This window comes from Filobasidium floriforme (genome assembly GCF_021052385.1).
Source record: "Filobasidium floriforme strain CBS 6241 chromosome Unknown HD553scaffold_10, whole genome shotgun sequence".
NCBI classification, from domain to species: Eukaryota; Fungi; Basidiomycota; class Tremellomycetes; order Filobasidiales; family Filobasidiaceae; genus Filobasidium; species Filobasidium floriforme.
The window spans coordinates 623,397-650,893 of record NW_025763631.1 but is presented as its reverse complement, the minus strand read 5'-3'; the positions used below and the strand labels follow the sequence as shown (position 1 = coordinate 650,893).

The 27,497-nt window shown below is 53.7% G+C and overlaps 5 protein-coding genes across 5 annotated transcripts; 2 read left to right on the top strand and 3 right to left on the bottom strand.

The window, feature by feature from the left end:
* Positions 1–56: 56 nt before the first annotated feature.
* HD553DRAFT_349918 (uncharacterized protein) lies at positions 57–2,244 on the bottom strand (the record flags this gene model as incomplete). Its single annotated transcript, XM_046183495.1, has 2 exons — positions 57–2,090; positions 2,199–2,244. The coding sequence occupies 2 exons, from the start codon at positions 2,242–2,244 to the stop codon at positions 154–156; spliced, it is 1,983 nt and encodes a 660-aa protein (XP_046036906.1). The 3' UTR covers positions 57–153.
* Positions 2,245–3,660: 1,416 nt separating this feature from the next.
* Positions 3,661–6,193, top strand: HD553DRAFT_349917 (uncharacterized protein). The gene is made up of 5 exons (XM_046183494.1): positions 3,661–3,947; positions 4,040–4,157; positions 4,256–4,412; positions 4,503–4,810; positions 4,893–6,193. The coding sequence occupies exons 1-5, from the start codon at positions 3,763–3,765 to the stop codon at positions 5,985–5,987; spliced, it is 1,863 nt and encodes a 620-aa protein (XP_046036905.1). The 5' UTR covers positions 3,661–3,762; the 3' UTR covers positions 5,988–6,193.
* A 1,229-nt stretch (positions 6,194–7,422) lies between these two features.
* HD553DRAFT_349916 (glycoside hydrolase superfamily) lies at positions 7,423–10,641 on the top strand (the record flags this gene model as incomplete). Its single annotated transcript, XM_046183493.1, has 17 exons — positions 7,423–7,670; positions 7,745–7,765; positions 7,841–8,161; positions 8,233–8,249; positions 8,316–8,426; positions 8,500–8,590; positions 8,667–8,820; positions 8,881–8,908; positions 8,971–9,069; positions 9,133–9,152; positions 9,222–9,239; positions 9,305–9,313; positions 9,382–9,468; positions 9,539–9,673; positions 9,734–9,801; positions 9,870–9,948; positions 10,012–10,641. The coding sequence occupies 17 exons, from the start codon at positions 7,423–7,425 to the stop codon at positions 10,639–10,641; spliced, it is 2,136 nt and encodes a 711-aa protein (XP_046036904.1).
* Positions 10,533–15,318, bottom strand: HD553DRAFT_26088 (uncharacterized protein). The gene is made up of 13 exons (XM_046177410.1): positions 15,049–15,318; positions 14,888–14,938; positions 13,562–14,777; positions 13,349–13,479; positions 12,768–13,283; positions 12,637–12,706; positions 12,186–12,567; positions 12,015–12,106; positions 11,738–11,946; positions 11,285–11,677; positions 11,135–11,228; positions 11,041–11,074; positions 10,533–10,982 (listed from the first exon to the last, which is right to left on the bottom strand). Exons 1-13 carry the CDS (start codon positions 15,187–15,189, stop codon positions 10,853–10,855), a joined length of 3,459 nt encoding a protein of 1,152 aa, XP_046036903.1. The 5' UTR covers positions 15,190–15,318; the 3' UTR covers positions 10,533–10,852.
* A 649-nt stretch (positions 15,319–15,967) lies between these two features.
* On the bottom strand, positions 15,968–19,884 carry HD553DRAFT_341939 (uncharacterized protein; the record flags this gene model as incomplete). Its single annotated transcript, XM_046182690.1, has 6 exons — positions 15,968–16,475; positions 16,544–16,831; positions 16,897–18,923; positions 18,991–19,467; positions 19,545–19,634; positions 19,711–19,884. The coding sequence occupies 6 exons, from the start codon at positions 19,882–19,884 to the stop codon at positions 15,968–15,970; spliced, it is 3,564 nt and encodes a 1,187-aa protein (XP_046036902.1).
* Between the last annotated feature and the right edge of the window lie 7,613 nt (positions 19,885–27,497).

Sequence of the window (27,497 nt, the reverse complement as noted above, 5' to 3'; positions counted from 1 at the left end):
CTTGGCGCGACTCGTGTTATTCGTCAAGGAAGTTTACTCGTAATTTCAGGCCGTAAAATTCGTATCGCACTAACTGGCGTCGGGGGGTATACAACTGTTTCTCGATTCGTTCTCGAACCGGTCACACTCGTCTGTATCTGTCTGTCTTGTCTATCAAGCCAGCGCGGCCAATTTCCCTTGTAGCCCTCGAACCTGCTCCTCCAGGTCCGTCTTATCCGCTACTGCATGCTCAAGCTTGTTCTTGAAACGAACCCTGTCCGCTTCACAGACTTTCCAGTCGTCTCTCGCGCTGTTTCTCTCCCTACGAAGCCGCTTGTTCTCGGCTTCCATCTTCTTATTCAGATCCCTGTACTCTTTCTCTTTTTCGCTCCAGATCGTCTTGTCATCTTCGTACTGGGTCTTCACATGCCTCACCTCTGCCTCACACTTTTGGCTATCGGCAATGAAGTTCATCACGAGCTGCATGGCCTCGGTTCCCGTCACTCCTTCAGACATGGCGAGCGCATCCAATGCCGGGGGAAGTGGCGCAGGGGTTACCACAGGGATCACCGCATCCTCTCTGTCCACGGTCATAGCTCGAATGTCGTCCGAAGCTTCCCTGATCTCTGCCTCGTCGGCATCATCTTCTTGCATCGGGTCATCACTCCCGCCGCGATCATCCGCTTCCTCCGCATCGTCGTCAGTGTACATCTCAAGCAGACCGAGCGACTTTCCGCCAGTGGTAGTATGCATGGGGACGACCCGGTTCTTCTTCTCGAATGCTCGAGGATCGTCCGGTACTCGCTTCGAGGGAGTCGCGGAGGCAGGCTTTTCCGGCTTGATCGAGAGGTTTCCCCCTCTCACTGCGATCAGGCTTGGATCAATCAGCGTCTCGTCCGGTCGAGTGGTGACATCCATCGCGGGCGGGGTCGGAGGAGGAGTCCCTGACGGCGCCTCCATCCGCATGTCGGACGATGCAGTCAGGCTCGACTCGTCACGTTTTTTGTACGATGCTGTCAAGCTCGAGAGCGCCTTTTCGACCGGGTCTAGCTGAGGCGTCGACGGCTTGTACGAGTAGCGGGACGGTCCAGCGGCGACGATTAAGTTGGGGTTGTCGTCGTGAGCTAGACCTCTACTGGTGTGTAACATCGCCGCAGGCATCTTCGGAATACCTGCAGGAGGCTTTGGTCTCGAAGCCACTGGCCGGGTAGGACTGCCGATTGGCGTCGAGGTCAGGGGTGTGTTTGGAGAAAGACCGCAAGTCAAGGTCGAGGCCAGCTTGGGACTTTGCGAGAGGACCGAAGGCTTCGCGGTGGAAGCCGACGTCGACGCTGCGGCTGTGGTCACGTCTGGCATAGCGATCGAGATTGGGGTCCACACTCGAGACAGCGCCGGGGCCGAGTGCGAATTTGACATCGTGCTTGCTGTGGGGATCGGAGTGGAGATTGCGATCGGCATGGCAACCGAGCTGGGCATAGGCATGATCATGCCCGTTTGCTGTTGATTCTGCTGCGCGATTTTGAGCTGCTGATAGAACCATTGTCCAAGATAGACGCCCGCCCCATTCTCCCTCAACTCCTGGTCAGCAGTGTCGTCTACATGTAACAACCTCGCCAGTTGCCTCCTATCTGTCAACCTCGCCAGATCCACCTCTCTGTGCTCGTCGATCAAAGGCTGCTTGACCTTTCTTTCCAGGCCTTCGTGCCACTTCTTCCTCATGGCCAGTTCCATGGTATCCAGCGTCCATACATTCTGATGTCGACTGAAGGCTTCCGATGCAAGATGGCGTCTCCAACAGACTTTGCACAGATCCGCCGGCCCAGTGTCGGCTTCCAACTGCAATTCCCCTGGACATATGGGATATCGGAGTTTGTACAGGGCAAATTGCACCAAGTATTTCTCCAACTTCAAGATCGCGGATATACGATTGCCGTATTCCAAGCCCGGCAGCGCAGCTAGCACAGCGGGCGAGGAATGGTTGTTTCTGACCCATTCGATGGCTTTGATCCACCAGCTCTTCTTCTCCTTATCGTACGAAGCGAACCCTCGGCGAGTGTGCGGGTAGAGAGGCCGCCATGAGACTAGGCTGAGCACCGGCGCCGGTTTCCCGGCTGGTCACGACGGGATCATTCGAGGGGAGAGGTAGAGGGTCAGCCAGATCAGGATGTATAATCTGTCGAGATTGAGTGATCGAAAGATCTACAGTCCGCTGGACTCACCGACCTTGGACGCGTCGGTCGATTTTCGAGAGGGTGCTTTGCCCATGATGTGCGGAGAGCCAGATATTGGAGAGACGAGGACTGCACCTTAAATGGCGGTGTCTGTATACCGTGTGATAGGTTGGTCTTTATGAGCAGTAGCTCCTTTTTCAATCAATCTACACGTTTAGGCCAAGCACATAAGTACCGTATAGTCAAGGACCCTGATGGTTGGTCTCCTTATCAATGCTGTCGCTCGCGATCCGTAGAGTATCGATCTGTTTATGACAAGCGGGGTTGCAAGACAGTTTGATGGCGATGGGCACGACGCCTCTGTGTCTCTGTCCGTCTGTAAGTCCGCGTCAGGATCGAGATAGCCCTTTCCCTGACCGAGTCACGCCACGACGTACCGTGTGTCGGAGCGATCCCGTACAGCACCTTGATGTCAAAAAACGACTCTGCCACGGACGGCTCGTTGCTCGATCTTCTCGTATGTCTCTTTATCGATTGGTTCGCGCCACTAAGATATCTTGAACAGGTTGTAGGTCGTGTACGATCGTTGTTGTATTTGTTATTTGTATTGTTGTTTTTTCGGTCGGTTGGTGGCCCCTGAAAGGACCTTTTGAGTTTCGAAAAGGAGGGAGAGGGGTACGCGGCGGAGGATGCTCTACTGCTGAGACTCTACTTGCCACTAGTTGATGGTAGCTTGGGCTGGATGTGAACGAGAACGAAGGATGATGTGGCACAGTGTACAGTGGTACAGTAGATAACGAAGTGAGACTTGTTTGGAGCTGACCTTGATCCTTGATCGGTTCGACTTTTATAGTTGTTCCATGCGCCCCATGGACCCAACGGTTGCGGATGCAAACTGAACGGCAGATCTATACAAGATCCCTGTGGATCATCTTGTATGGTGATCAGGATTTGACACGTCATCCTGCATCCTGTTTCATGACCTGATAAAGCATGTACTCCGGGGGATCTCCGGGGTATGATTTGTCGAGTTTGATCGCATCAATCGAGTCGCGAGTCGTTGATCGTCGTGAGTAGCCAAAGAGATTGATGAGCCACAGAGTTTAGCGCGACGAGCCTGAAACTCGCAATTCGCGTCGACGGGTGCGGATGAATGCTACCAGTGCCAGTTGTGCGATACACCTTGTGACGGTGCTACATCGCCAATACACTTTCGCCCTACGTACAAACCCACGACAACCCCGAATCGTTGCAAGCCTACAGCGGTACAGCGGGCCCCAAAAGGCCAAAAGTCGCCTTAAAACCCCAAATCCCAGCGACCCGAACCTTCCTTTGAGCACTTGTTCGTCGCCATGCCAAGCGCGTCATGCTGACGTCACCCATGGAACATGACGTTATTCCGTGCTCGGGCGTGACCGGCGCGAGCTTGTGGACGAGGACAAGGGCGACTCACCCCGAGGTTGAGAGCGACACAGCCCTTTGCATGATCAACCAAAGGCCAAAGGTATATAACCCACACAATCGCGACTGCGAGCAGAATCACTTCACATCGTCACCAACCTACTCGACTAGATCACTCTTCACAAATACCAAATTACAAACACAATCACACATGCAAGGCTTATTATCCAAAGTACAAGAAAAGGCCCAGGCCTCCGGTCTCTTGAACCGTCAAGGTGACGCTCAACATCCCGTCGATGGACATCACGCTACCGGGACCAGCCCTACTGCTACTGCTGGTACTAGTTCGGGCACTACCGGGAAACCTGGCTTGTCGGCTCAATTGGGTCAATTGAGGTTGGTCTCCTCGCCGATCTGATCATCTTCCACCCACTGATCAATATGCATGCTGATCATCAACCTCGCTGTATCGCGTTCGCCTTGAGCAGCCAGAACCCTCAAATAGCTCAACTTAACCACCAGCTCAGAACTTTGCAACATCATTATGTGACCGGGTCGACGGGCCCTGTTCTGAAAGGATTGCAGATCGGGATCACCGCGCACAAGGTAGGTCATGATGTAGTGAAGGGAAAGAAAGAAAAAAGCATCTGACCAAACCTTCGCGGATACTCCGATTCTGTGCTGTTCGTTGTTATGATCTGTAGGGTGTCGCTTTGGATTACGAGACGCTCTCCAGGGACACGTCCATGTTGGGGAAAGAGATGGACGCTTGGGTCGGTTCGTTGCCCGCTGGAGATGGGGCTGGCGTGGAGGGACACGTCGAGGGTGGGGTCGTAGGCGGTGCGGGGAGTCTTTATGATGGTGAGTACCGAGTTGATATTCGAATGACTCGGAGGTCTACTATACACGGGGAAAACAAACTGACCTTGAAGGCACGTGCCTTGTACATAGCCCCTCCCACCTTGACCTTGTTGAACCTAACGACCCAGCTCTCCTCTGCGCAAAAGATCCTCTCCACCCGTCTGCTCGAAGCCCGCGCCCCGCTCAAGGCGTTGAGGGAAGTTGAACAACAGATCAACGACCGTCAAGTCCGATTGAACGAGATGGAGAAGCGTTTCGCGAAAAAGGGCGGGAGCGCCGGGGTCGCCGAGGTGGACGGGTTGAGGGAGGAGATCAGGGAGTTGTCCCTTGGGGTCGGGGAGAAGAGGGAGGAGGCGTTGGTCCGGTCGGAAAAGGCCGTCTGGGAGGCGTATGCCGAGGTGAGTCGAGAATCAGATCGCGATCATTCATAAAGGCGGATGTTGACGACTTGAGAGTTATTTCATTCTTGTTTTCTGGTAGTACGCCCGCAACGTCATGGTGCTCTCGCATGCTGGGACCACCTTGCTTGACCTCTACCCGAGCGCCTCTCGAGCTCAACAACATTTGACCACTCCTGCTGGCACCGCTACGCCGATCAAGAACGTCAATATCTCTGGGCCATCTACTCTGACCCCGGGGTCTCAGCTCTCCGCCGGCCAGAAGAAAGACCGGGTCAGGTCGATCGAAGAGGGCGTGAGGAAGAGCCTTGCGGGCCTCGAGGGTGGATGGAGGGTCAGCGTCGACGACGGTGGTCTCGTCCCTCATACCACCAGCGGCAGGGTCTCCCCGAGACTGTCGACCGGTCCAGCTCATGTCCCTTCGCACGTCTTTGAGGAGACCAACAAGCCCCTGAACGCGGATATCATCGGAGCGTACCCTTCGTCCCATCTAAACAACACACCCGCTCCGATCCCTCATAGCCCACACGGATCGTTCGGACAGGGGACGGCCGCTTCGCCCCCTTCACACCCTCACACCGGGATGATGGGCGCCTTGAACGTCGGTCCGGCGCACAAGCACCGAAGCTCGTTTGACCACCCCGTTCAGGCGTCTCATCAAAGCTTCGGAACTCCCTCTGGAGAATCCGCGTTGAGAACCGACTCGCCCCCGACCCTGCTCAATGACGATGCTGTCGCCTCTCACCCTACTGTCGCTGAGACGGGCATCCCTGTGGACAACAGCCACAGCGCCCAAGGTCCTGGTCCCGCTACGGGTCAGTTGGAGCGGAAGGAGAAACCCGAGGCGGGTCATGGGGTCGTCAGGCTGAATAGCCTCGGTGGAGCCGGACTTGAACAAGGGCAACAACAGCAGCAACATGGGGGTGATCTGCCCGGGTACGGAGAAGGATACGCCGCCCGAGCTTCGGCCCCGGAAAAGTCTGGAGAAGCCTACCCTGTCGTTGGAGGGTCGGAGGGGTTGCCTCCCCCTCCTCAACACCCGGCCATCGCCTCGGGAACCACCCATGCGGGAGTCGGATCTGGGGTGGAAGGGATGACGCCCAGGGAACAGGCCGAGTATTATTACAGGCAGAGTCAGTCCGGAGCTGGTACTGGTGCTGGCGCGGGTCTGCGTTAAGAAACGGAATGAATGACATCGTCTACTGAATCTCGAAAACTTACGAAGCACGATACGATAGGACAGCAGTAGGCGCTGATGCGGATAGATAAGGATGTTGTATTACTAATAGTTACTGCGATACACGGAACGCAGCCGAGGTCCTGATTGCACACATGATACCCTTTTCAAAGCAATCGAGCGTCAATGCGATCCGCATATACGCCCTTTTACGATGATCCGATGACCGCATCTCCTAGATGCCATTGCTGTCCCGCATATATTCTGCCGCTGCAAGTCGGTTAGATGTCTCAAGAGAGAAGCGGGCGATACGGCCGGTTTACAGCATGTTAGGGTGGACCACTGGTACCACATTGCTCTTACATTGTGGCTCATTGACTGGGCCAAACGAAGATACCCTCCATCAATTTTCTGGATGTATTGCTACCTTTTCCATGGAGACAACAATCACGAGGAACGACTGGAGTGGGAGTCTCTCATCGCAGGCGTCTACACGAGATAGCTCATGCCCTGCGACAAGGTAAGGGGATGTAGACTTCGCTCAAACCGAACAAAGACCCCGTCGCGAAACGTTTCGAGTTTTTGAGCCTAGACTCGTCGCGCGCGCAGCACAAGGGCGAGGGACGGGCGGAACAAAAGGGATTCACGCGCGCTTCCAAAACGAGTCTATGAAACTCGGTCATCAATCCCTTTTCTCTTACCCCCGGGTGGGAGCTGGAGCTGCCTTTGCGTGGGCCGAGGCTGATGAGACGAGGTGGCACCCTGCGCGGCTGGAAGCATGAAGCGCGGGAAGAGGAGGGAAAAGGTGAGAGAGGTGTCGTCGTGTTGCGTTGTTGTTGTTTGATGAAACTCCCCGGTTTTGATGGGAACATGTTGGATTTGTTGACATGTGACGATCGGATGGGAACGGGGAAGGCAAGGGAGGGGCGGGGAGAGGCGGTCAGCGAGGCAGCAGCGGTATATAAACCATCACCGCTGTCAAGCTGCAAGCTATTACCTTCGATCTACTCCACCACTTTCTGTTCTCACATATCGTATCGCCACCCCTCCCTCTCACGCTTGACGACAAATAACATCACGCATTCGGTAAACACACACACACACTCATTCACTCTAGCCGGTCTATACAACAGATTTACGAATCACGAACAAACACAACCCCGGTCCCCACGAGAATTCTCGGGCACTTCCCTTTGACGACACCTGCCTTTATCCATCCCGACTCGAGTTTTCAGGAGCCCAACCCCTTGACACTCGACAAGTCGCAACAAAGAAACACCCTTTGTCACGAACTCTCATACGGAAACGAAAGTGAGTATTATCCGAGACCAACTGGTTGTCCATTTTGATGGACCTTCGCTGATCGCCATCCCGAACGGCTTACGTTTCCATTCCCGACTGGCCTCATCTGTCTTGACTGGTGGACAACAGCAAGATGAAAAACTTTAACGCCCTCGTCGGACTCCTGGCCTGCCTGGCCACTACCAGCGTCAACGCTGCTACCAAGGAACAATGGCGTGGCAGGTCCATGTACCAGATCGTTACCGACCGTTTCGCCCAGCCCACTCCGGAGCAGGCGTTGACGGAGGGTTTGGTCGCCAACTGCGATCCCAAGGGAGCCACTTGGTGCGGTGGTAACTGGAGGAGTATTATCGACAAGCTCGACTACATCAAGGACATGGGGTGAGTACAAGCAGAGTTTGTTCCCTGTCTCGAGGTATGGTTCGCTCATAGTCAACGTTACCGATGACCTGCAGATTCTCCGCTATCTGGATCTCGTAAGCATCTTCTCCTCGCTTCTCTTCATTCATATGTCAATCCTGATCACATTCGCTGGTTTAAAACCTTTACAGCCCCGTCAACCAGAACATCGATGTCACTACCCCTTACGGAAGCGCAATCCACGGATACTGGGTGAACGACGTGACCAAGCTCAACCCTCGATTCGGAACCTCGAACGACCTGAAATCGCTCATTCAAGCCGCTCACGATCGTGGGATCTACGTCATGGTCGATATCGTCATCAACCACATCGCCACCATGCCCCGGGGGAAGGGTACAGTCAAGGAGATGTTGGATCAGGATCCTTTGATGATGTACAGGGATGAGGGGAGCTACCACAACCCATACTGCAGGATCAGGGACTATGGCAAGCTCCCCGAGTATCGGGTTTGGTAAGTAGGACGTCGTTGTGGTTGAGGAGTGAACTCTGCAAGAGGCTGACTTTCTATTGTCGGTATTCCAGCTCCATGGGTGATGACAGTGAGTTTGTCCATACTGTGTCTGGTCTGCCGCCGAGCTGATCCTGATCCATCACAATTTTGACAGAGGTCGCCCTGGTCGACGTCGACACCGATAGTCCTTCGGTACAATCCACGTTGAACTCCTGGATCAAAGGCTTTGTCCAAGAATATGCCATCGACGGATTGAGGTTGGACGGTAAGTTGATCATCTGAGCTGTGTTTGACGACTACTATGATTGTAGACTCACACAAGCAAGATGATCTCTCAGCTGCCAAGCACATGGAACCCCAATCGCAGAAGGACTTCTGTCAAGCCGCAGGGGTCATGTGTATGGGAGAAGTCTACAGTAACGCCGCTCAGTAGGTACCGCATGCCCGTGACATTTGACCGTCTCGATATGAATGAGCTGATGCATCCCGTCCCTGTCGATAATAGGGATCAAAAGAAGTACACCGACGGCTTCATCGACAGCATCCACAGCTATCCCTTGTACGAAGGGTTCAAGCACGCCTTCATCCCTGATTCTACGCCTACCCTCAACATGCAGTCTTTCTTGAACAAGCTCGACGAGCAGCAGTACTGGATCAAAGTGAGCGAAACCTTCGAACTGTACTAGACATGCTCGGCGGCTGACATCGGAAGTATATAGGACACCACCGTCCTGGGAACGTTCTTTGGTAAGCTCTTCTCTCCGCGCCATAGCCGATGTCATCCAGAGAACCTGATATCTTGCGCGTAGGAAACCACGACAACCCGCGTTGGTACGCAAAGAACCAAGATGCGGTGATCGGTCAGAACGCCTTCGTCTCTGCCCTGATGGTCGAGGGTATCCCCACAGGTTAGTCGAGCGGCTCTCCCATATCGATTCTCGGTCTAATACTCATTGACCTCCGTCTCGTAGTCTACTATGGTGACGAGCAGGTAAGTTTCCAAAGTAGGCGTTTCACATGCCGTATGCCAACCTTGCTGACGCGCGCCCCTCTATTGTAGGAACTCGCTTATGGCCTGGTGAGTTGTTTGTTGTGCAGAATGACCGAGCCTTGTCGCTGATCAGTCTGAATGGTGCCGCTTAGGACGACCCCGTAAGCATACAGTATGTCGCATGTATTGACTGAGCTCGTCGTTGACCGAATGCGATTTCACCGCTTAGGACAACCGTCAAGCTCTCTGGTCCACCATCGGAGGTGTTGGATCCTCAAACTATCCTACTGACAAGCTCGCTTATCAGACTATCAAGGTAGGTACGGATGGGGAGTCGAGGCTGACACGCTATAGTTGCTAATCCAGCTCCACTCCAATTCATGTAGCGTGTTCATCAAGTTCGAGGATACCTCTCTACCTCTAGCGACTTTGACACCCAGCTCGCCAAGCCGATCACCCCCAAAGGATCGAAGACCGAGGCCGGACTGAAGCGAGGCAAGGCGGTCTTTGTCGTTACTAACGTGAGTGAGCTTCGACTATTCCACAGCGGACCCGAAAGACAGCTGATGGTTCCCCATCAGCGAGGATCTGGTAGCACCGAGGGTACCTTGAAGGTCCCGAGCACCGGGTTCAACGGAACAGCGGTAGAGTAGGCCTGACAGCTTGATTCTCATGCTCCGGTAGTACTCAATGCACTGACAACTCCATTTTCTTCAGCATGCTCACCTGTACCTCGTTCCAAGTTGCTGCAGACGGTTCCGTCGAGGTCAGCTTTGCTAACGGTGGCAAGCCTTTCGTAAGCGAGATTTCGATTCTGTATTTGCCGCAAATAAGCTGATACCCCCAAACAATACACCAGGTCTTCCTTTCCATCGAGGACGCCGCTGCCAGCGGCATCTGCCCAGACCTCCCGGGTGCCGCTTCGACCACAGTTGCACCTTCTTCTGCCGTTTCCACCATCAGTCTCACCACCTCGGCCGAGACTGGCAAGACTGTTATGCCCGCCGCTACCACCTCCGCAGGAGAGATCGTCGAAGCCATGCCTAGCTCGATCAAGCATGGAGCATCATCGGCGGACGACATTACGCAAGACCAAGCTACCCCGACTGATGGGCCCGTCAGTATCACGGCGTCTGATGGCGCCATTGCACAGCCTACTCAGGTTTCTGGAGAAGGCGAGCAACCCAGCTCTGTCGTCGGTACCAGTGAAACAAGCGCCACGGCGCCCGAAGCCACTCAGGTCGCCGCTAGCAGTTCCGGCAGCGGTTCGACTGCTAGCGGAAACGAAGCTCCCCCTCAGGCGACCGGTGCCGACGGAAGTGCCCCTCAAGCTACTGGACCTACAGGAGCCGCTCCTAGCCAAATCGACAGCCAGCCCGATGCGAAGGACCCGGCCACTACCTCTGTTGGAAATTCTGCTCATTCTACCGGCGTGCAAGTCAGCTTTCTCGGGACGATGGTGATCATGATCGCTTACCTTGGACTCTAACAGTTGCAAAATGAAGAAACGCAAGAGATCCGTCATCCCCCAGCTCTGAGAGCGATTACTACCTCAAGAGGTGGTATCGCATCGAGCAGCACCTCACGGACATTAATGCCGTATTCCTTACTCTCCTTTGACGATCTCAGCCCCTATGTAGCGATTTTGCGTAGCGTTTTCACTTTAGTGATGTGCTTCATTATGATCATATCCCTCTCTTTCAGCGCAACGCTGCGCAATGACAGCTACAACCTGAAACGGCGCAGACGTCATGCGGATTTGGCCCAGCCTCGTCTCCCGTACCGTAAAACCATTCCATGATGTGTTGATAGTGTCCTCCATGATGACATCTGTGGGAATACCGCTCAAGGTCAGGTTGTGAGAGTCTGAGGTTAACATCTGACTCACGTTTGGCAAAAGACGAACGCCGACTCGAGGGTATCTATAGATCGTTTTTTGATGATTCAGCAGAGCCTGCCGGCCAGCAACCAAGGGGACTCACGGTGTGCCGGCCCATCAGGTGGTACCATGTCAATCTGCAGTAGACACACGATACAGCGAGGCAATCGATTGTGACAAGTCGGACAGCCCATTGTCTGCCGAAACTGCCTGTCAGACTTGGTAGCTCACAGACGTTGCCCGCAGAACTCACCCTAGTCTTGCTCTGCACAGTTTGTTCGCGCGCGCCGCCGCTAGTGATGTTCTTCTGACAGAAGTTGCACCTCACGACGACTTGCTTCGGGGTCCTGATCTCGTCACCGTACCATCGAGCGATATTACCTCGGCTCATGTCAAACATGACCCTGGCACGGTATAACTTCCACCCGTCAAGCATGTCGCGATAGTCCTCGATCCAGCGAGTGACCTGAGCCGACGGCCTTCGGGTTGTAGACCCCAAGATGGCGGCAACTTGAATATCGCCGGTAATATCCACATATCGAGATATCACTTCGAGACCCGCTTCGCCGAGACCGGTCAATGGTACGCCCTGCAGCGAGCCGTGTTGTTGCGCGATCTTTGTCTGATTCTCCAAAAACGCTGACAGCTAGTATGCATTTATAGGGTGAGCGCAGAGACTGGAGCACAGCCGATCGTCTTAACGTACCGCAGAATCGTTCACAAATCGGATAGCGAGAACAGTCCGATCAAGCAGAGGCAAATCTCGGTCGTTGATAGTCAGTTCCCAAGAGGCACCGCCTGCGAGATAATTGACCATGGCGCGCATGTACGGGTCGGACAAGCGGAGCTCTTTGGCTACCGCCTGGTCTATCCGGCCTTGCTGCAGGAACGAGCTCAACATCCGATGTGTATCGCCTGGTGAGACACCCGGGGGCAAGTGTTAGCGATATTTGGAATAGTAAAGGCCAAGAGAGGCGACTGACTATCGCTTTGTTTGAGCATACGAATCGCCCGGTCTCGCTGAGTATTCACGAGCGCTATCCAAGCAGCCTTAGTGAGCTGGGTTTGCGAGATCCTAACGGAACCACCCAAAGTAACCGTCAATACACGCTCTTGTGAATGCTCTTGACTGCCCTTGACTGCCCTTGTCATACCTTGAGATTTCTGCTTCGAGCCGTGCTCCTGTCAGCTCGCCACAGATGGCCAGCATGAACCTCCGGTGTGTGCGTCTCGATGTCTCGACAGGCAACACGGTATCGAGGAACTCGTCGGGTCGCTGTCGGATAATCGTTTCCATCGCCCGGATGTAATCCGGATCCATCGAATTGTCAGGCGTCCTGCCACCCCTCGAAGCCGCTGCTCTGGCTGCGACCGCTTTGGAGTATAGGAACGAGTCCGATCCGGCTTCTCGTTCAGCTGATGCGCTCCGTGACGGGGCCGCGGGACGTCCGTTCCAAATGCCGTAGACGCCTTGCAGTGTGAAATCGTACCCATCCATCGACCGCATCTCGGGAAGACCCATCAACCGGATGAAACCTATCATGCAGAGGTGAACATTGATCAGCCCTATGTCTCATTCCCCCATCGAGAACCTGGAATACACACGATCGAGCCATTCAAATAGGAACCCATCGGTCGTGGGGATCTTGGCCTCGATCGCATCATTCGACGAAAGCTGTCTCGATGGTCTCACTTCAGCATGTCATCTCAAAAAAGATCGCGCTGAACCGACTTACTTCCAAGCCGAAATCCAGCATAGCCTTGCGGCGCATGGCTTCGCCAATATCCATCCCGATGATATCGCTCCAGTCAAAATCTGCTGAATCCTCGGGAGCGGGCACGGGCGAGATTGCACCGGTCTTCTCGCTCAGATATGCCTGAGCGGCTTGAAGAGATGGTCCCTGCATACCCCCGCCTCCTTCTGGCGTCCTCTGCCAAGTCAATGGACCTCCTTGCCCGGTCGGCCGCGTCCGAGTCTGTTCTACGACAGGCTGCTCGGGCACCATGTTCGTATCCATCATAGCATTCCGGTTCAAGCTCAAGTTGCGGACATTGAGCGTCGTGCGTTGCGATCCACGTTGAGAGCGCGTCCGACCGCGAGGCAGAGGAGGCGTGGCGCCCGAGCTCGAGGTGGTTCCCGGTAAAGGCGGCGTGATAGCGGTAGGTAACATAGGGACTTGTTCCGAAGGCGAGATCAAGGTCATAGAAGAGTTCAACGCAACCGAAGCGTCCCCCATCCGTCCAGAAGCCACCTGACGAACAGCACGCCCGGTTAGCCCACAACATAGCAACTTCGATTCTAGGTCTCAAACTTCACGAGTGGTGACAACCCAGTCTCCTCGACCGTGTTCTTATTGTCTCTGAAAATGCTCAAGACGCTCGACCTCCCCGAATCCCTAGGTGGCAAGAACGCAAACGTCTGCAAAACCGCGTCCGAGGTCGTTTGCGCTACGGAAAGCCACCGCGCTCATACTGTTTCAGCGATCTTGCCACGGAATGATAGTCTGAAGTCCAACACTGCAGGACTGACTGTTTTTTACCCCGGCCAGGGTCGTCCACTTTATTCCACCCGACCTTCCTCCCCTTCTCGAACCCGTCCTCCCAAACTCACTCCCTGCACCTGCACCTTCCCCCTCCCCGTCGTCTTTCGTGGTATCGACCGTCTCCCCACTCAAGACGTCATACAAAATCACCCCGCCCTCCTTGGTCCCTATTCCCAATCGCTGTCCACCCCGCCCAGATTCCCTCTGATCCCACCTAAGCGCTACGACACCTCCTCGTCCGGAATCGTACGAACAGGGGTCGCTGAGAAGGCTATTATTGTTGTTGTTATTGTTGATGTCAAAGTTGAACAACCCGGGATGATCGGTCCCAGACCTCAAGAACCTCGTGTCCCAGATCTTGACCGCTCCAGAAAGTCCATCTTCACACGAAGCAAACAAGTGCGGGTAGAGCGTCGAAGTACAGAGGTTGTAGATGGCCCGGGTGGGAAGTGAAAAGGCTAGGTTCCCCAACCCTGTCGATTCGCCGGGATTTGAGTTCTGTCCCCCTGTATTCGCACCTTCCGCAGACACACCCGGTACCCTTAGATCGACACATTTGATAGCCTTCGAACTGGTTCCGGCGAGAACAAGCGTGTTGGTATGCGTAAACGTGGATACGGAATTGACGCACTCTCCAGGCAAGTATTGTTGCAAGGGTCTTCTCCTCGACCCGTCCGACGTGTTTGCGTGGGAATCGGGATTGAGGTAGTCGATATTGGGTCTCCGGTGATCTTCCTCGGTAAACGGGTAAGGTCGGAGTTTCTCCACGTTTCCTGCCCTGGTCCCATTAACAAACCCAGGACCGGCTGGACCTGCGTTTCTACCTCTCCCTGCGGCACCGTTTCCGACATCAAACCCTCCCCCCTGCAAAGAAACCTCCAAATCCCAGATACACAACGAAGCTTGTTGTTTCACCTTGTCGAACCCGCCTATCACAACCGAAGGGTCGACTGCGGACCAGGCGACTTGCATGCAAGCCCGATTAGTCGGGAGGTTGAGGGTTCCGAGGATCGTCGATGACGAAGACGTTGTCGACGAGGTACGGCGGGTCGATTCCGCCGAGTTTATCTGCGAGGCGTCAAAGTTGCCTGGGTGGTAGTTTTGCAACGTAGTCGAGTTGAGGTCGACGATGTGGATCTTTCCCTGGGTCGTCCCGCAAGCGAGGAGGCATTCGTAAGAAGGGTGGTTTGACCAGGCGATGGTCTGTCAACGTCAACGCAATGCAGCGTCAAGAGGGCGACAGTGGGAGGACAACTTCAGTTACGGTCGACGAGATGATCAGGGTGTTACAAGGAAGCCTCTCTTCGACTCACCTTTAGGCCCGGGAGGTCGGTAGCGTGGGCGACCAATTTCGAGCTGGATGACTGAGCTGGTCATGAACACCCCCGGCAACGCATCAACACGACTCGAATCAGCTCAACGTCCTGTATCCCCGTCTCCTGTAAGAAAAGTACACAGGCGGTGAACGACTTACCTCTCTGTCATACTCGTATAACTTGACTTCTCCCGTATGTCCACCGAACTGGGTAAACATCTGGGAGATGACATACCGGCTCTTGCCGTCCGGGTAGGACGACTCGGGGCTCGAGAGCGCGACCCGTTTGATTGATTGCATGAGCGACGAGCGGGTTTCCAACGAGGTAATGTGGCCGACGGGGACTGTGTGCCCCTTGACTCCTTGGTCTATAGGTCTCGAGGTATGTAGGCAGGATGCGCCGATATGCCGGAACGATGTAGAGTCTGCATGCTGCATGGCGATGACCGAAGAGAAGAAAAAGGTGTCAGGCTCATCTCACCTCAGCTCTCACCTATCCCTGGCACCGTGACGCGCTGGCCTAGGCTAACAACTCTACGACAGCGCGGCTTAATTCTATGCTAGATTCGCCTTTTGCGATCGTCGCGCGAGACTTTGCGCGCAAAGCCAAATTTTTCGCGCGCCGTTACGTCATTCTCGCATCGCCTAAATGAGTTCCCGTCCACGGCCCTTTGCATTCTCGCCTGCAAAATAATACTTCCCGCTTCCTCTCAAGAGTCGCCCCTCCCCCAAAACTCTCCGCACTTGCTATTCTTCCCTTCAGTCTCTTTCCAGACAGTCCCTTCTCTATGTATCTATGTACAATTATCTATTCCTTTCGCTGGAACACAGATATACAAATGCCCCTCCATTCTGCAGTGTCACACCACGTCGATACTTAGCTCCAGCCAAGACATGGACTTGATGCATTTCTCAAACACCAAATTCCTTTCTCGCAAAGACATTTTGGCTTGGGAGAGTACACCATTATATTTATACTGGAAGATAGTACAGACACCTTGCTAAAAGTACATAGCTCGAGAATGAAGACCGCTTGAGATGCAAACTATACAATTACTTGGGATCCAACACCGAGTTCCTACTTCCCGCCGGCTTTACCTCTCTTCCCGCCCTTTTCCTTCTCAGGCTTAGCCGCAACAAACTTTGCGTCCCGTTCTTCAATACGATCGCACAAGTCCGCCGCGCCTCTGTACGTGTTCTCCCAGAAAGCTTTTAGCATTGGTTCCCACGACTCGTCCTTGGGTTCCACCATGCCCGGCGAGGTGAATAACACCACCGTTCCCTTGTCGTCTTCTACCATAGGTCGAGCACAGATGGTCACCGATGTCGTTCCCGTTCGTTCCGCAAGATTCACAGCTTTCGTCTTCACGGTATCAACGAAATTGTTCCACTCCTTGGCTCTCGCGTCGCGGGCTTGCTGGTCGGTCCGACTTTCACTCGCCGTAATGATACTTGCGGGAAGCCAATCACCATCCTCGTCTTGCTTCCAGGTGATATTGGTAGCGTTCTCCTTCTTCAACGATGGGTACACGTGCTTCGTGCAATCGATGTAGACCATCCTTCGACCCAGAGCCTTATGGAAGAAGCTGTCAAGCGAGAGCAATTCATTATGTCAGAAGTATTTCCATCGAGATCCAGGCATTTCGACACTAACGATTCTCCGGTTCCCGCCTTTTGCGCCCCTTCCCGCACCGTATCCTTGTTGGCTCCCGTAGTGACTTCCGTTGTTGCTTTACCAACCTCGTCGACCACGTCGGTAGCAGGCTTATCACTCTGCCTTGCGGGCTCGGTACCTTGGTCTATGGTGATATCCATATCTAGATCACCTTCCCGATCACCCTCCTCTCCGTTCCCGGTGCCAAAGTCGAACATGCCGTCCAACTCAGGTTCCTGTTCCTCAGGTTGGCTCTGGCTTGCATCGATTCCTGCGCCAAACGTGTCGCTGGATATATAACCGTGTGATCAGGCCTTTGACTTGTAACAACCACGTTTCATTAGTACACTTACTCATCCCACAGAGCCTGTTCTTCCGCCAACGCGTCTGCCCGCGCATCCTCGTTTTGCCAGTCAACTTCCATCCTCGTTGCGGGCTTGGACCACATGAACTTCTCCTCGATGATGGTGGCGTCAACTTGTGCCGACTCCACACGGCCGTCCGCATCGAGCTCTTGGTAGTGGAACTCAACCAAAAATCGGTGAAGACTATGCTTTGATTTGTCGAGCTCATCGGTCTTCTCTTTCTCGTAGAGCGAGTGTTCAAGCAGACCCATCACCTTAGCGAAAACCGATTCCCGCGCAGTTGCACGAGCACAAAACGTCATCCCGCTCATGTTACCAAGTTTCAGTTGGTGAACATCCGCAAAATAGCTCGCCCAGGTCTCCGTGTGTGGGAACGTGCCAACCTTGTCTTCGACCTGAGCTCTCAAAGCACGTCGGCCAGCGGCGATGAGCGGCCTGTTACCCAAGTTCACGACCCCTCGCAGTGCTTGGGCAGCTTTGACGTTGGCCAAGTTTGCGTCGATGGCTATCGGCATCCTGAACGATTTCCCGGATTCCCGCCAGAGCTCTCGCGCTCGGCTACTGATATCAGCCCATCGCTGTCGTGCTTCCGGCAGCCGCACAGCACCCAAAAGCGCTTTGAGAGTGGATTGCGTCATCACGCTATCGGTCCTGCGGAACATGTCGAGGATGGGGATCCATTCGCTCTCATAGAACCTGCCTTCGCCCAATAGCCGCCGCAGATAATGTAACTCGCCGGTCAACGAGCTTGTCGATTTGTAGTCCGGCCGGTTTGCAAATCCCTGCAGCACCCCTCCCATCAAAGATACCAGCGCGGGAGAAGCGCCTTTCATCCATTCCCGCCCCATAAACACCCCTTCGATCCACCCATCAGCACGAATTGCGCAGGCTAGCAGATCCCGCTTGCGACGCGCCTGCGTGATCAGCCCCCGGCTGGTGTCCCATAGAGCCTTCTTTTCCGTGGTGTCGCATTCTTGTGGGCGTCCATCGATGCCCAATCGACCACGCTCCACCAGTGCGGGGCTGACCTCCCCGAATAGGTCAAAGACAATGTCGGCGACCCTATCCTCGATCTCAAGGATTTCGTCCAGCATCACCTCCTGCTTGTCGTCGAGAACGTCATACCGGCAACCGAGCTGTTCACCTCGGAACACAAAGTGCAGCTTCTCGTACAGTTCGTGCTTGGACATTCCTATCCACCGGTCCTCCCGCGCTTCAATGGCTTGCACCACGATCCCATAGGCCTGAATTATTGCGGGATTATCGCAGATGCTGAATCCTTCCGCATAGGCACCTGAGTCCCAACACACTTCGAAGAATTCGCAGAGGCGGGAAAATTTGGAAATACTACGGTTCATTGCGATGTCCCGTATCTTCTCCCATTCCGCTCCTTCCCATCCTTCTTGAAGAATATCCTTCAGGTGTGGAACAACGCGATCCTCCCATTGTTGAGGTGTGGCAATCGAGTCTTCGACCGCATGCATCGCTTGCATGAGTGCGTGACCGAAACCTTCCACGTTTTTGTGCCGCGCGGTAGGGAATGGTTCTCTCCATCGACTTCCAGGCCGGTAGATAGGCTGGGTCAGCGTTCGCTTTCGCCCATACACCACTTGTCCCATGAAATCTTGCGCCTCTCCCGTTGGGTTGTCCTGCTCGGGATTCGGCTTCGCTCTTTTGCGTTGACCCTCGCCTACATCGTCCGCCATTACCGAGCTCGACCTTTGTTCATGATCACCAACCGGGTCCAAGCCTTGACTCCCTCCTCGCCGTTTCCGTCCTTGTGTCCAGACGCTTTCCGCCGCTGCTCGAATCGATCCAATCATCGATTCCCGCCCATCCCCAGCAGGACCCGAGACCCCCGCAAATTTTTGGAACTTTGCGAAATTGGCTTCGAGAGCAGCCTTGTCGATAGGCTTGAGCTTAGGTAAAGCTCGGATTTGACGTGGACCTCTCAACCGGATAGTTGGTACCGGCCACGCTGCTTTGGGAAAAATCCCTTGGAAAAGGTCAAATCGCTATTACCACAAACCAAATCATCAACAACTACTCATTCCCGCCTGCTGATATGATCTTGAGTCTCACCGTCTTGGCCTTCTCTGACTGCTCTTCCCCCTCCTCCTTCTCTGCTTTCTCCTTCTCCGCTTTCTCCTCCTTCTCTGCTTTCTCCTTCTCCGCTTTCTCCTCTTCCGCCTTCTCCTCCTCCGCTTTCTCCTTCTCAGCTTCCTCCTTCTCCGCCTTCTCCTTCTCCGCTTCCTCCTTCTCGGCTTTCTCTCTCTCGCCTTTCTCCCTCTCGGCTTTCTCCGTCTCGGCTTGCTCTCTCACGGCCTCCGTTTCAACATCGGCTGGGTCGACGGCCTTCTTTTTCGATGTGGGCGCGTCCGAGTTCGCCTCTTCGTTCTTCCCGCTTTTTGCATTCACCTCCCCTTCCACACCAACCTCAATACCATTTCCCGCAGGTTGCTGCTGCTGCTCCGGCTGCTCCTGGTGTTGTTGTTGCTGTTGCTGTTGTTGTTGCTGCTGTTGTTGCTGTTCCAGCTCGTTTTCGTTCGTACCATCATCCTGTTCCCACCAGCACAAGTGCAATTTAGAACACGTTGACACTTCACGCTTAGTACCACATGAGAACGAGGGCTTACAGAGAGCGGAGTCAACGGTGATGTTGCCTTGCGAGACCTGGCCGGTCCCTGATTGTTATCCGGAGCCACACCACCGGTCGCTGCATGTCCCTGTTGGAACAGCAAGGGTCAGCAAACAACGTTCCACGCCATCTGAAAATACCATAGCCCAATAGCCACAACTTACCTCTCGTTCCCGCTGTCCGTCTGTCTCTGCTGCCTTGGCGAGGTCGGCCTCCTTCTTCAACCTTTTACGTTCGTTGATCTGTTGTGCCCGCCACCTCTGTCCTGCCTTCACTTCAGCCTTGGTCTTCTTCGGGGTAGCTGCGTTCCCACCGGACTTCTTTGATACGTTTTTCATGCTTATATGTCTGTGAGTTAAGTCGGTAGTGAGATTTCTGCGGCGATGCGAATCTAACGATGAGCGGGCAAGGGCGATGTATGTGCGATGAGGAATTTGCCAGGTGAAAAGAAGATAAGAACGTCAATGATATTATATGCACACATGTAACTAGCACAATGACTGTCCTTGTTCGCCCGTATTCATATGAGCTTGATATACCTCTTTCTCCTTTGTTGTCTGTAACGGTGATCAGGGCTAAGCAACCAGCTAACAATTGCGAAACAGACATCGACTCTTTGTTCGTCCTGGAGACAGAAGACTCTTCTTTCGCCCTTTGTTTCTCACGTGACGTGGGAATCGTTCCCGCTATCCAGCAGGCACTTCCCGCTTCCCGCCGTATTGACAAGTTCAAAAAGTCAACAACAGTCAGCCTGATAACTGCTTAGCTGCTTACTGTTTTGCACTCCCGTACTTCACCTCATCAACTCCATTCAGACAACGCTTCATCAGCTCACCTTCTCAAATCCATACTATCTCTCAATTGATACCCCACGCTCAAATATCTCGATCCCCTACAAATATAGCCATTCATCAACAACCCATCAAAGCCTCCCTAACAACATGGACCACACAAACGACAATGAGGACTTCCCGCTCGATCTCGCTCAAGATTTATTGGAAGAAGATGCAATCCCGGACTTGGGTGAACGTCTCGACCTCCGTACAGCCCGCCCACAATTCATGTCGAGATTGAATTTCAGTCTTGCCGTTCAGGATATACTGTCGTCGTTGCGCAATCAATGTGCCGAACATGCTACGAGGCTCAATGTAAAGCCTCAAACGCTTTTCCATTCTGTCCTAAACATAACTGAGAAGGAAAAAAAGAATCGGAAGTTAACTGCTTGGCAAGCAATGGTACACGTTACTCGGGAAGACCTTAGTCAGTTCAGTGTGGTTTCGTATTTTCATCCCCATGCACATGTTTACATCAGCTCTGCGTCATGGCCCTGCAGAACGTTCAGCTACGTCGACTGCTTCTTCACTGGCGGGACATGACTTGGATACAAATATTCCCACTCCACCACGGGAGTCTTTCGTCAATGCCATTCTAGAGGCCAAAAAAAGGAAACAGCAGGGTTACTGGACAGAGGATTACATCGAAAAAGTCCGACAAGATCTGGAATCGCGACGGGCAGGACGCAAGACGACCTCGACCACAGCCCCCCCTCGTACCACTGATGCCAGACGGTTCGCAGCTAGGCGAGCTGCGGAGGTACAGCAAGACATTGTTTCTAAAGTTAGTGACTTGCTATTCCCGGCGCAACCGAGTTCGACTCCATGCTGATATGTTTCGGTTGCGGGAATCATCTCGTCTTTCCTGGTCTTAGCTCAATCGACTACACGAGATGCACGATATTGCCAGCTGTCTGTTGCTTATGCCGGTCGATGCCGATCACCCATTTGTGCCGCAATACATCGTCCAAAGTCCATATCTAGGAGCGGTGCTATGGAAACGATGGGGACTGGGCGGAGGAGACATGGCGGGAACCTATGGCGTTCTCAGCGGAATCCAAGCTGCCATCCAGGAAGCCCGTGCGCGACGAAGTAAGCTCCCTGTCCGACTATGTATCATCTTAGGATTCAAGTTGACAGTGCGTTTGACCTGTCGGAAACAGACGACCAACAACTAACAGCTGCTAGCACGGCGGGAATTCCATCTTCGACTTCCCTTGAGCGTCATCATGCTGGCATGAGCAATGCTCAACAGCGTACCCGACTCACTGAAGAGGTCAAGGAGCAGCTTAACGCCATGCTACCTCCCAGTGCCAAGGTGACGCAGGTGCCATGGGCCAACATGCCTTTAGTCTGCCTCCGACATTCCCTTTGGTGGGAAGGCATTGACGCCAACTTCCGGTGGGAAGGCGTACGATTGACATCGAAACAAGAGGTTCGTGCTTCGGTCTCGAAGCTTCCATTGCAATGTTCTGACTTTTTACAGGTTACCTACGTGCATTGTTATCACAGATCGAGACGCTGGGCGCAGCGTATGTCAAGGGTAAACTTCGTTTGCGCCGACTAGAAAACTATTCTGAACATGTCACCGAGTGACGATCGGAACCGGAACGTCGGCTCAGCATAACCTCGGACTTATCCCGACGCGCTACGGAACGCGCCTTTATTTGGCCTTTCCGCCCGATTAAGCCCAAGACGCGCTCTCGACCGGTCGAACACACCGCCGCAACGTAGTTTAGAGGAGGGCGATCTATTGTAGAGTAGAATGAGGAGCTTAGAACCGAATTGGGTTCTAAGCGACGATATCGAAGTTCATCATACCGTTACCTTCTGTATCGTGGACTAAGTCACAACGAAACGGCCGCTATAGTACCAAAACGCCCCGAACCGCCCAACAACTCCCGCGTCGACGTATTCTAGCCTCCCCGTGACAGTATATCGTCGCTTCAAAATGTCTGCCCAGCGATCCACTTCTGCTCAACCCTTTGGTAGAACGAGGCTTCCCCGCAACGGAAAAGCCACGGTTCCGCCCGAGACGGTAGAGGAGGATGACTCCGCTAGACAAGAACAAGACGAAGACGAACAAGGTCCGGCAAAGAATAGCGCCGGAGAAATTGCGAACGCCGGCGAGGACGCCGAGGAACAGAACGACCGAGAAGGGTTAGATGACCAACTCGATGGAACAAGGGAACCGGATGACGAAGAACAAGAACTGAGTTTGACGGAAAAGTTGTTTGAGGAACTCGAACTCCTCAAAATGAAGAACCAAAGGTTGGAATTGGAGATGAACGCGATGAGGGAACGGGCCGTGGAGAGGCCAACAAGGAAAGGGACGACGGGAGAAGAGGGCAAAGTGTCCGAACGCCGATCTGTTCGGGCACGGGTTCAGGCGGAAAGGTACGGAACCGCCCTGTCCGACAGCGAAGGAGATTACGTGGATCCCGAAGACGTCTGGGAGGGCGTCGACCCGTACGCCAGACTGAACGAAGTTTCGAGTTCCGTTCGGGCCGCTGTCATGCAGGACAGGGCCAAAGCGTACGAAAAGGCCTCGGGTAGGGACCCCCGAGCCCCAGAACCGAACACATTTCACGGGAAGAGCAAGCAGCTGCCTTCTTTCCTCGTACAATGCGATACGTTTGTAACTTTGCAACCGAATACGTATCGGTCCGAGTTTCAAAGGGTACTGGCCGTTATTTCTCGGTTCCGAGACGATGCCGGGGTATGGATTACGCCTTATATGGACTTAAGCGCCCGTGATAAGCCCCTTATGTTCCAGAATTATCAACTATTCAAGAATGCTATGAGAGATCAGTGGCCGATGGACGATGAAAAGGAGAACGCTAGGCGGGTTCTTCAGGAAATGAAGCAGACTAGTACCGCTCAAGAGTACTTGGCCCGTTTCGCCCTACAGGCCCTGTATAGCGGGTACGATGACGACTCTCTGATCAGCCTTGCTGAAGGGGGTTTGGAACATTCCCTACTGATCAGACTCAAAAACGACCTAGACGCCCCGGAGAACTTCGACAAATGGAGGCAATGGGTCGTTCGTATTGAGAACCGTCAACGCATCACGGAAGCTCAAATCGCTCGATCCCGTTACCGTCCCAGTTCGGGACCTTTGTCGGCTTTTACGCCCAGAACCGCCGTGGCGGTCCCCGCTTCGATTCCTCAAACGGCCTATGTGCCCCGACGACCTTACATGTCACCGGAAGAAAGGGAAAGAAACATGCGAGAAGGGAACTGTTTCTCGTGTGGGGAAAAGGGACATATCGTTAGCGCGTGTCCGAAAAGAGGCGGAAAGGCCCAAGATCTGGCGACGGGGGCCAACGCTATGGAAGTCAAGGCCCGAGCCGCCTACGTGGAGGACTGTTCGAGCGATTCGGAAAAAGATTGAGCGAGGCGATTGGTCAGGAATCGTCTCGTGTGGAACAAAAGAAAATGACTGACACGCTTAGGAAAAGGTTTCGGATTTACATGGAGGGAAGTCATACGAGCTACTTCAGGGCGGAATTGGACGGTTTCGCTGGGAAATGGAAGTTCTTCCTGGACGATGGGACTTCTCAGAGCGCGATCGACCGACATTGCCCCTTACTTGAGGGTTTAGTACCGATTGCCTATGAGAGGAAGAAACGTCTGAGGAGGATTGACGGAACGATCGCAGCAGACGCGATCACGCACTTTGTCAAAATTCGGCTGCGAAAGAAGGATTTTGGACCGATCGAGATCGAACTGGCCATCATGGACCTCGATACGGGCGGAATAGTCCTCGGTTTAGACTTTAACGTCCGTTTCCGGGCCATTGTCGACTTTAGCGACATGTCTATCGAGATTCAAGACGACCGTTTGACGACGGAAGGGATCGAAGTGAAGGGAAGACGGAGCACGCTCGTAGATGGCAATGGATTGGAAAAGGGAGATCCGGTCTTTAATGCCCTGAAACTGGCGGAAGACCCCGACGAGGAAGAGGAAGAGGTCGAAGAGAGCGAGCTACGTAGCCTTGTACCGTCGGAATGTCATGGTAGTCTGGACTTATTCAAGCGTGCCAGTTACGAGTCATTACCCGAAAACAGGGATTTCGATCACGCGGTCGAGCTTAAAAGCCCTGAATTGTTACGAAAGGCCCGAGTCTACCCACTTTCGCATGCTCAAGATCAATGGCTGAAGGACTGGATCGACAAGAACAAACGGATAGGTCATATCGAAGAGTCGAAACACTGGTTCGGAAGCCCTGTGTTTCTGGTTCCAAAGAAAAACGGGGAATTCCGGATGGTGACGGATTTCCGGGAATTGAACAAGCAAACGGTGAAAGATATATACCCCTTGCCCCGGATCAGTACTCTACTCGAACGGATTAGGACGGCTACGATTTTCAGCAAGTTCGATATGCCCACTTCGTACCAATTGCTACGAATGCGCCCGGGGGATGAAAAATGGACGACTATTTTGACACGGTATGGGGCGTTTCAGTCCAAAGTGATGCGGGAAGGGATGTCGAATGCAGGCGCCAGCTTTCAACGGTTCATGAATGTGACTTTCGAAGACCTGATTGACGACGGAGTTATCGTCTACATAGACGACATTTTAGTGTACAGCAAGACCAGAGAAGAACATATCGTTACCATCAACAAGGTTTTTGATCGACTACGACGGGCAAAACTTTACCTGAAGCCGTCGAAGTGTGAGTTCTTCAAGGATGCGGTGGAGTTTTTGGGCTTTATAGTCCGAAAAGGTGTCGTGGAAATGGAGAAGGGCAAGTTGGAGTCGGTAAAACGTTGGCCGGCGCCTCGCTCCGTCAAAGAAATACAACAGTTCTTAGGTTTTGCGAACTTTTATCGACGGTTCATACGGGATTTTGCAAGCAAGGCCCAACCTTTGACAACTTTGACAAGGAGTACGGTACCATGGATATGGACCGAGAAGGAGGATTTGGCTTTCAAACAGCTCGTCACGAGCTTCACAGAGGCACCGGTATTGCGTCAATTTGACCCATCGCTGCCGATTACCATAGAAACAGACGCGTCGGCGTACGCGGTAGCCGCGGTTGCGAGCCAGAGATTCCCCGAAGCGGACGGTTCAGCCATTTTACGTCCGACTGGATTTTTCTCGAGGAGACTGAAGCCGGCCGAGATGAATTACAATGTCCACGACAAGGAGTTATTGGCCGTGCTGTTAGCTTTTCGACACTGGAAACCTAACCTATTGGAAAACCAATATCCTGTGGAAGTCATTACCGACCATCGAAATCTGGAATATTTCCGTGAAAAGAGGGAGCTGAACAACAGGCAAAAACGATGGCAGGAAGAGCTAGCTATTATAGGCGTCACGTGACGCGCGACCTACGGTGCGCGTCGCCTCGGGGTCTCGTTCGGAGACCCTCTCGGGGACTCTCTCGGAGACCCTTTAGGAGATGATCTCGTAGACGTCTAACTAGTACCTTGTAGTAGTTAGACATCCGTTATTACATTACTATGCCTATCGTTACCTTTCCCCAGTCCCGCGACCTTATTACCTCAAGACCCGGCAGGTCGGCTGCCAGGCCTTATAGAATAACGGATCACCAAAGGACCCCGGCTGGGAACGCGAAAAGGGGTAGTGATGGGATCCCGCTGCACATTGGTGCTAGCGGTAACCCTAGTGGTCCGGAGAGCCACCTCACTCTGGTAGGAGTGTTCTACCCGCAGGGGATTCCTGTGCAGGCAGTGATGATGGTAGATTCGGGGGCCACGGGTATGTTCATGGATCGGACGTTCGCGAGGATCCATAACTTTGATGTGATAGACCTAGAGAACCCTAGGACCGTCACGGTCATCGACGGAAGAGAGATAGTGGGTGGTCAGATCACCCAGAAGGCACATGCTATTGTGCGGACAGGATTGCACCAAGAGAAGGCGGAGTTCTTCTTGACGGATTTGTGTGGGTACGCGGCGGTCCTCGGGATTACATGGTTACGACACCATAGCCCACACATCCAGTGGGATACGAATACGGTCACCTTCGCGGACGACTGTTTGAAGAAGGGATGCGTCAAGAAGGTAGAGGTAGTATGCTCCCCCGACGAGGTGGAGATAGAAACGCGGAATATCGATCCGCTGTCGAGAATGAAGGAGCCGATCACGGAGAATCTCGTGGTGGCTCAAATGCAGATGACGAGGGAGGATGAGGAGCGGGCCCGCAGGCCGGACCTGTGGGACTGGGACGTCAAGCCCACCGACTCGATTCAAAACGAACTCGATCCTCCCGAGTACATGGAGAAGTTGCGAGACGTTGTGCCGAAGAAGTACCATGAGTACCTCGGAGCGTTCTCCAAGACGAAGGCAGACTCGCTGCCTCCGAAGCGCTCGATCGATCATGCGATCGAGCTGAAGCCTGGCACAACTCCCACGTATGGGAAGTTGTACAACCACTCGCAGAAGGAGACGGACGCTCTCAAGGCGTGGTTGGCGGAGAACCAGGCGAAAGGGTTTATTCGACCCTCGAAATCCTCGTGTTCGAGTCCGGTACTGTTCGTACCGAAGAAAGGGGGTGAATTGAGGCTGTGTATTGATTACCGCCGCCTCAACGAAATTACCGAGAAGGACAGGACCCCCCTGCCGCTTATCTCGGAGACCTTAGATCGCCTACGGGGATCGAAGGTATATACGAAGATGGACCTGAGGGGAGCGTACAACCTCCTGAGGGTCAAAGAAGAGGATGTTTGGAAGACCGCGTTCACGACACGCTATGGTCTGTTCGAATGTCTCGTCATGCCATTCGGTTTGACAAACGCGCCGGCGACGTTCCAGCGCTGGATGAATCAGGTCTTCCAGGACATGTTAGACGTGTGTGTGGTCGTCTATTTAGACGACATATTGATTTACTCCGCCGATCAGGAGACGCACGACGAGCACGTACGGGAAGTGCTGAGGAGGCTACAGGCGAATGGCCTGTACGCAAAGGCGGAGAAGTGTGAGTTTGACACGACGGCGACGGAGTTCTTGGGGTATGATATTGCCCCTACGGGGGTCAGCATGAATCCGTCGAAGGTGAAGTTGGTGTTGGAGTGGGCGGCGCCCCGAAATATTCGAGGCCTGCAGTCGTTCTTGGGGTTCGCGAATTACTATCGCCGGTTCATTCAGAAC